The sequence below is a fragment of the Neophocaena asiaeorientalis genome, unplaced genomic scaffold (genome assembly GCF_003031525.2).
Source record: "Neophocaena asiaeorientalis asiaeorientalis breed wild unplaced genomic scaffold, Neophocaena_asiaeorientalis_V1.1 scaffold771, whole genome shotgun sequence".
In the NCBI taxonomy this organism is placed as follows: Eukaryota; Metazoa; Chordata; class Mammalia; order Artiodactyla; family Phocoenidae; genus Neophocaena; species Neophocaena asiaeorientalis.
In genome coordinates, this window is record NW_020171822.1 from 69,341 (window position 1) to 77,570 (window position 8,230).

General features: G+C 41.1%; 1 protein-coding gene across 1 annotated transcript in view; it reads right to left on the reverse strand.

The window, feature by feature from the left end:
* SCML2 (Scm polycomb group protein like 2) overlaps positions 1–8,230 on the reverse strand; it is a 63,347-nt gene that overhangs the window by 40,024 nt on the left and 15,093 nt on the right. The window contains exon 5 of the mRNA XM_024739311.1: positions 2,844–3,087. Within this exon, the coding sequence (XP_024595079.1) occupies positions 2,844–3,087 (244 nt within the window). The remainder of the gene's footprint in view (positions 1–2,843; positions 3,088–8,230) is intronic.

An 8,230-nucleotide genomic window follows, 5' to 3' on the forward strand; every position in this document is an offset into this window, starting at 1 on the left:
CCTGCATCGGCAGGCGGACTCTCAACCACTGTGCCACCAGGGAAGCCCTACCCATCTCTTATTCTTGTGTTTCTCAAAGTTCAAACCATGTACAGTGGAAACACCTGAGCCCCACTCCGGACCTACTGATTCAGAACCCCTAGATGTGAGCATCAGGATATCAGCCTTTTAACAAGCTCTCCCAGGTGATTCCAGTGTGAGAATTATTGTTTTAAATGTTGACGCACAAGGTTCTGTGGTTGATCCACCTCCACCTGTTACACATGTATAAATAAAATCACACCCACTGCTATCAACAGGATGTGTAAGCTGCCCACCTCCACACCAACTCCCCCGCCAGCACCTATAATCCCACCTGACACAAAGCGTATTTATTTGAATGAACGTGATGATTCTCAAACCTGCTTTGTCAACCAAGACCTAACTCTTTTAGGCTTCATACCTGCATGTACATCCATCCAATGGACATGTCTATCTAGATGTCCTAAATTACCCTGAATCAGTTAGGATTAAATTCAGCTAACAGTAACAGAAAAGCCTAAAACAGTGGTTTATATAACACAGAAATTTTTCTCTCTCAAATAATAGTCTGGAATAGGCTAGTATAAAAATTCTGCTCCACAAAGTTCTCAGGGACTCTGGCTCCTTTCTGCTTTCCACTTCGAAATGCCTAGAATGTGGTCCCCATTTCATAATCCAAGATAGAGCTCCATCCAAAACAACCGCATTCCTAGCAGCAGGACAGAAGCAAGAAGAAGGAAGAGAGAATGGTACATTCACTTCTCTGTAACACACTACCTGTGCTTTTATCCCACTGACAAGGACTTAAGTCTCACAGCTGTAACTAACTGCTAGAAAGGCTGGAAATCTAGTCTTTATGTCAGGCAGCCAAACTGCGTTATTAAGGAAAAATATAGGGAGACCAGATACTCAAGGACAATATCATTCTGGGCTACACATTCCAACGTTACCATGTCCCAAATTGAACTCACCAGTTTTCAGAACACACTGTGCAATTTCACACCTTTGTGATGTGTCCACCCACCTTTATCTCCATTCTGCCTGGCAAACTCCTTCTCCTCTCTTAATACTCACATCATGTGTCTTTTTGTGAAGCTTTCCTTTACCCAACCACCTTTCCGCCAGCCTAAACAGACCGGAGGTCTTTTGGGCACCTTCATATCTAGCATACATCTCCAGTTTTACACTGCTAATTTTGTACTGTATTTTTTTTTAAAGTCTATCCCTCCATTCATCCCTCTCCCACTAGAAGGTAAACTTCTTGAGGGCAGAGACTATGCCTTACTTTATTTATTTATTTATTGGCCACACCACAGGGATTGTGGGATCTTAGTTCCCTGACCAGGGATTGAACCCGTGCCCCCTGCTGTGGAAACATGGAGTCCTAGTCACTGGACCGGGAGGGGATTCCCATGCCTTATTTTAGTATCATATGCACATAAATCTGTATCACACTAAATTTTACAAAAATCAACCATTAACATCTCTTTCCTAAAATTATGGCAGCAGGGAACCAAAGAGGTACCTAACAAAAAGATCATCATGGTATGTAGTATTGTAGTATAATGGGATGTGTTAAAGTTCCAAATTACAGAAGATTCTAATAGCAGTTACAAGAATAATACGGCTATGTGCTCATACCTAGCCACTGCCCTCCTCCACCACACTACCTACTCATTTGCTACACCCATCTTTTTTTTCTGGTATAAATAAATAAATTTAGTGGGGTAAATTTTAAGTATGTTTACATTTGATTCCACTTATAAGTTTACATTTAACTTAGGCCAAATGATTGGGTTCTGTGCTTAGACTCCACTTAAATCTCAGCAGTTATTCCATCACAGAAGACCAGGTTAGGCGTGTCTACGTCCTTGGAAGAGTCAAGCAGGAAGCTTCAATATTTTGATGACTTTTCTTTGAAAGAAAATATCTAGACTAGATGACACTATATTCAACTTAGGAAGCACAGCATTACAACTGATAAACACATGACGGAAATAACATACTGATCTATGATGGCTTCCACAGTCAAAACTTTTTACAGACATGTAGATTTTACTTAACACTATCAAAGTATCAATTTAGGGCTTCCCTGGTGGCACAGTGGTTGAGAATCTGCCTGCCAATGCAGGGGACACGGGTTCGAGCCCTGGTCTGGGAAGATCCCACATGCCACGGAGCGACTGGGCCCGTGAGCCACAACTACTGAGCCTGTGTGTCTGGAGCCTGTGCTCCGCAACAAGAGAGGCCACGACAGTGAGAGGCCCGTGCACGGCAATGAAGAGTGGCCCCCGCTCGCCACAACTAGAGAAAGCCCTCGCACAGAAACGAAGACCCTACACAGCCAAAAATATAAATAAATAAATGAATTAATTAAAAAAAAAAAGTATCAATTTAACTTGAAAAAACAACCAAAATCATGTAAAACATGTATATAACACTTGTTATGCCCAACCTTTAAAAAACTATCTTCAAGATACAAACAATGGAATGCCACGTGTAATTTTAAATAGAATATCAACTATAAAGGTACCTGAGCACCCCAAAATGTTTCTAGCAGCAAGGCTTCAATAGTCTAAGTGTGACTTGTAGCTTTGTCCATATTCCCCAGTGTGGACTGTCAATTCCGACCACGATGTTGCGTTGGCCCTCAAAAATTCTAATTGTAAACTTTTACCTCCAGTTCTCTAACCTGGACAGTACCCTTGCTGTTCTGCCTGGTGCTCCTCAGTTGGACATGAAATCCTACCCTCAATGCCAAGAGCAGTTAGATCTAACTTCAAGAAAATAAAAGAACAGGTATTAGTTAGTTATTATCTTACCATAAGTTCCTGGTGGTTGTAATACATCTCCTGTCAGGCGACACCACCCAACTGGGAAAATATCTCGACAGTCATACTTGCACCAATAATCAAAAGCTCCACTCCAGCCATCGAATGTGATATAAACTTCATCTCCTTTAACATTTCCAATAGTTGCAGGGCAGATCAGATAAGGGTTCTTTCTGTCTATAGCTTCAAGTTTCATTCCCACTTTAAAATTATTTAGAGGTGGCTTTGGTGGTTCCTACCGAAACATAAAAAAAAGTTTTCATTGTTAAAATGTATTAAGAAGCATTTGCTCAACTGTATTCTTACAACCTTCAGCAACCAAAAATTAAGCTTCATGTTTATCAATTAAATACAGGAAGAAACAGTTCTCACAGATTCCTCTGAAACTCTGCTCTACAATATCTCACTTACTCTGGAGCAGAGCCAAGAACCTAGAAGAAAACAAAACCAGCCTGATAGTAATTCATTCATTCATTCACTCAAGAAGTATGTATTATATACTATGTACCAGGGATTTAGCATTCGTAAGTGAACAAAAATATCAAGATCCCTGTTCTGGTGGAGCTTATATTCTAGTAGTGGTGGTAGCAGGGGTAGGGGAGCCAGATAGGATGAAGGGGAGGAAGCAATAACAAGAAATTTTAAAAGAGAGTCAAACAAACCTAAAAATATAAAAATTATAGGGTATTTTGAAAGATAGTAAGTCCAAAGAGAAGGAACAGCAGCAGGTAATATCCAAAAAAAACCTCAAAGTATAAAATGCAGATACAAGAACATGAAAGTCACACAAGTCTGGGGTCATTTATGATAAGCAATCCAGAAACAAATATTTAAAAGTATTCCTTAAGAACTTCCCTGGTGGTCCAGTGGTTAAGAATCCACCTTCCAATGCAAGGGACACGGGTTCGATCCCTGGTCAGGGCACTAAGACCCCACATGCCGCGGGGCTTGCCCTGCTCTACAGTCCACGTGCCACAATTAGAGACAAGCCCACACGCCACAAGGAAGAGCCCGCATGCCGCAATGAAAGATCCCACGTGACACAACTAAGACCTGACAGCAGCCAAATAAACAAATAAATGTTAAATAAAAGTATTCCTTAGTTACAGAAAAGCATGCAAATGCTAACAGGATTCTTAGAAAGACCAAGTGCTATGTTAAAAGCAGCATCTTTTTTTTTTTTCAATTTGCGTTTTATCCTAGTAAATGGCACCATCAGCAATCCAATCACCCAAGCCAGAAACGTGGAAATGGTCCTAGACCTGCGGTTCTCAGCCTGACTGAACATTAGAATCACCTGGAGCCACACTGCCAGCGCTACTGATTAAATCAGTCTAGGTGGGGCCCAGGGCATGTTTTAATTGCCCAGATCCAAGGCTGAGAACCACTACCCTAGATGCATCCTTTCCCCCTAACACAATCAAAGACCACAACCTGCCAATTCCACCCCCTAGATCTTTAGAATAACGATATTGAAAGTTAAACCTTCAGGGGACTTCCCTGGTGGTGCAGTGGTTAAGAATCCGCCTGCCAATGCAGGGGACATGGGTTCGAGCCCTGGTCCGGGAAGATCCCACATGCCACGGAGCAACTAAGCCCACGCGCCACAACTACTGAAGCCCGCACTCTAGAGCCCGAGAGCCACAACAAGAGAAGCCACCGCAGTGAGAAGCCTGTGCACCGCAACAAAGAGTAGCCCCTGCTCACCGCAACTAGAGAAAGCTTACGCCCAGCAACGAAGACCCAACGCAGCCATAAATAAATAAATAAATAAGTTAACCTTAAGGAGTGCTTATTATATATATATAAAAAAGGTAACCTTCAATTGTTTAGTATATGCCAGGCACAGTTTAAATATTTTCCACATATTCATTTAATTCTCACAACAATCCTATGAAGTCAGTGCAATTATTATACCCATTTTACAGATAAAACTGATGCACAGTGGCCTAAGACTATACCATAAGTATCAGAGCTAGATTTTAAACTTAAATAGCCAACTTTGTGAAACACCCTACACCCCATCATCTGCTGGGCCAACTCCAACTCATCCACACTTCGAAGCCCAATTCTCCTGATCTCTTTAAGCTTTCCCTGACCAATGCCTGCCCACTCCAAGGCCCACCAAAGAGGTGCTCTTGCCTTCAACTGTGAAACTATTGTTAAAATGTGTTCACTCCTCTGGGACTTCCCCAGCGGTCCAGCGGTTGAGACTCTGCCTTCCAATGCAGGAGGTGTGGGTTCAATCCCTGGTTGGGGAGCTAAGATACCACATGCCGTGGGGTGTGGCCAAAAACTTAAAAAATAAAATGTGCTCACTCCTCTATGAGACAAAGGGATTCTTAAAACCAAGTACCACATCTTTTACATATTGTTATTTCCAGCACAGTACCCAACAGTAAACATTTTTTAAATGAATGAACCAAGGAATCACCTGGAGAACAGTAAATGAGCTCTCAACTAACTCTTTCACCAAGACATAATTTTAAAAACCTATCTGGTAGATTGGTTCCTTTTAAAAATGCCTCCTTTATTGTAAAGCAATTATACTCCAATGAAGATGTTAAAAAAAACAGAAGCCTCCTTTAAACTCATCTCAACATCCCATGCTTTCTCTGTTTCCTTTAGCCTTGCAATCTGAAAATTCCTTAATTCTTAGCCTTCAAAGTCCTTTTAATTACATATTCTTAATATGATTCTTAAAACCACCCTGAAGGGCTTCCCTGGTGGCGCAGTGGTTGAGAGTCCCCCTGACGATGCAGGGCACACGGGTTCGTGCCCCAGTCTGGGAAGATCCCACCTGCCGCGGAGCGGCTGGGCCCGGGAGCCATGGCCGTTGAGCCTGCGCGTCTGGGGCCTGTGCTCCGCAACGGGAGAGGCCACAACAGTGAGAGGCCCACGTACGGCAAAAAAAAAAAACCCACCCGGAAAGTCAGCAGGGCAAAAGTTAGATTGATCAAGGATCAAAGTATTTGATAAACAGTTGGTAAGTAAGAAGCAGAGTCACATACTGACACTTCATGAAAGGGCCAAAGGTCCGTTATCAGTTATTACACATGGAAAGAAGGGGGGGCAGATTTTATAAAGTATAACCATGGAGGTTGATATATTTGTGCTAGACATTCACAGAATGCAAAAAACATTCAAGACACATATAAGGATCACAGGGCCTTACACTGTCATTCAACAGAATAAGTCTTTCCATAGCAAAGTAAACTAGATCAAATGGCAATATACATTTCCTGCTACAAAACAGATTTAAGACAGTCATGACAAGAGAAACAGAACTAATTTTAAAATTCAAATGTATAACCTAAAAAGAAATCCCAATATGACAGTATGTTATCAATGTCACTATTGGCTGGCAAGTAACAAAAACCAGAAAATGATTACAGACAAAATGCAATTTATTCTCTAAAGATTTTCATGCTGTTTATTAATTCTTCTAAATTTCATGAAAATTCTATCAAATTTTCTTACATAAGTACAGCCATACAAATAAATATTAATAAAGCTCTAGGAGAAAACAAATTTTTATTTTAAAAAAATCAAAGGAACTACTGTTTTAATAACACAGTAAATGAAAGGACTTTATCTCAAAACAACCTCCTTCCAGATTTAGGTAACTGGCAAAATGGTTCCCTCTGCTGTCCACAAAAGGTAATGATACAAAGTTGCTTTAAAATGTGTTGTTTTTTTTAAATAAATTTATTTACTTATTTATTTATTTTTAGCTGCATTGGGTCTTCGTTGCTGTGCGCGGTTTTTCTCTAGTTGCGGCGGGCAGGGGCTACTCTTCGTTGTGGTGCGCGGGCTTCTCATTCCGGTGGCTTCTCTTGTTGCAGAGCATGGGCTCTAGGTACGCAGGCTCAGTAGTTGTGGCTCACAGGCTTAGTTGCTCAGCGGCATGCTGGATCTTCCCGGACCAGGGCTCGAGCCCCAAAATATGTTTTTAAAGAATATAGTTCATGCAACAAGAGAAGCCACTGCAGTGAGAAGCCCGTGCACCACAACAAAGAGTAGCCCCACTCGCCGCAACTAAAGAAAGCCCACGCAGCAACAAAGACCCAATGCAGCTCCCAAAATTAATTAATTAATTAATTAAGATATATATAGTTTGTCATCATCCATTCTTGAATGACTTCCTAAACACAAAGATATAATTTGCAAAAGCAATAGCTAAAATAAACAAGGGATCATTCTCTTTTACTGTAAGAAAATGATTCTGTTCTAGAAGGTGGCTAGCAAAGAATGGCCTTTTAACCTCCCTCCTTGCTTACCTACAATATGGTTCTCCTTACAGGCTACTTTTTCACATATCCCTGTGACTGAAGCCAGTCTCAGCATTACCTACATTACCCTTCTGCCTGGAATATTTTTACCCTTGTAGTCTCAAGGTTCATTCTCTCCCTTTCTCCACATCTTCACTCAAATGGCAACTTCTCAGCAAGACCTTCCTGGCCAACCTATCTAAAATGTCACCCTCCCTTCTCCTTAGCATATACAACTATCAAACATAATACACATGTATTTATTATGGCTTACTATAAATTTATCAAGCTAGAAGGTAAGCTCCATAAAGCCTGGAGTTCTTTATAGCTTTGTTTACAGCTACATTCCTAGAGTCTACCTGTGATCACAAACTCCTATCCTTAATTTCTACTTCCTTACTTTTAATCAATTACTTCTTTGACCTCATCAAGAATTGTAGTCCTTTAACCTTCATTTATTCATTTACAAATATTTACTGAGTGCCTACTAAATGCCAGACACTACTGAAGGTTCTTGATATGTATTAGCTAGCAAAATAAAAATCTCACCTTGCAGTGCTCACATGCTAGTAAAGAGAAAGATGAGGACATAATAAGTAAAATATATTCTAGGTTATATATGATAAGTGCTTTGCAAAAACAGAGAGAGAGAGAGACAAAGACAGAGACAGAGACAGAGACAGAGAGAAGAGCAGAGTAAAGGGAGATCCAGAGAGCAATGTAGGGGAGGGGTTGTGCAACTGTAAACAAGGTAATCAGGACAAGCCTCATCTGGAAGGTGACATGTGAACAGAAGCCTGAAGGAGGTGATTATTAACCATGCAGTTATCTAGAGGAAGAGTGTTCTAAGCAGAGCCAAGGCCCTAAAACAGGAGATGTGTCTGAAATATTCGAAGAACAAGGAAGCGGAGTGTGGCTAAAATGCAGTATGCAAGTGGGAGGGCAGTAGGAAACGAGGTCAGAGAGAGAGTGAGGGGTCGTATCATGTAGAGCTGTGGAGGCCACTGTAAGAACTCTGGCTTTTACTCTGAGTAAAACAGGGAGCCCCCTGGGTGGTTTTGAGCAGATAAGTGATATAATCTCACTTTTTTTTTTTTTTTTTTGCAG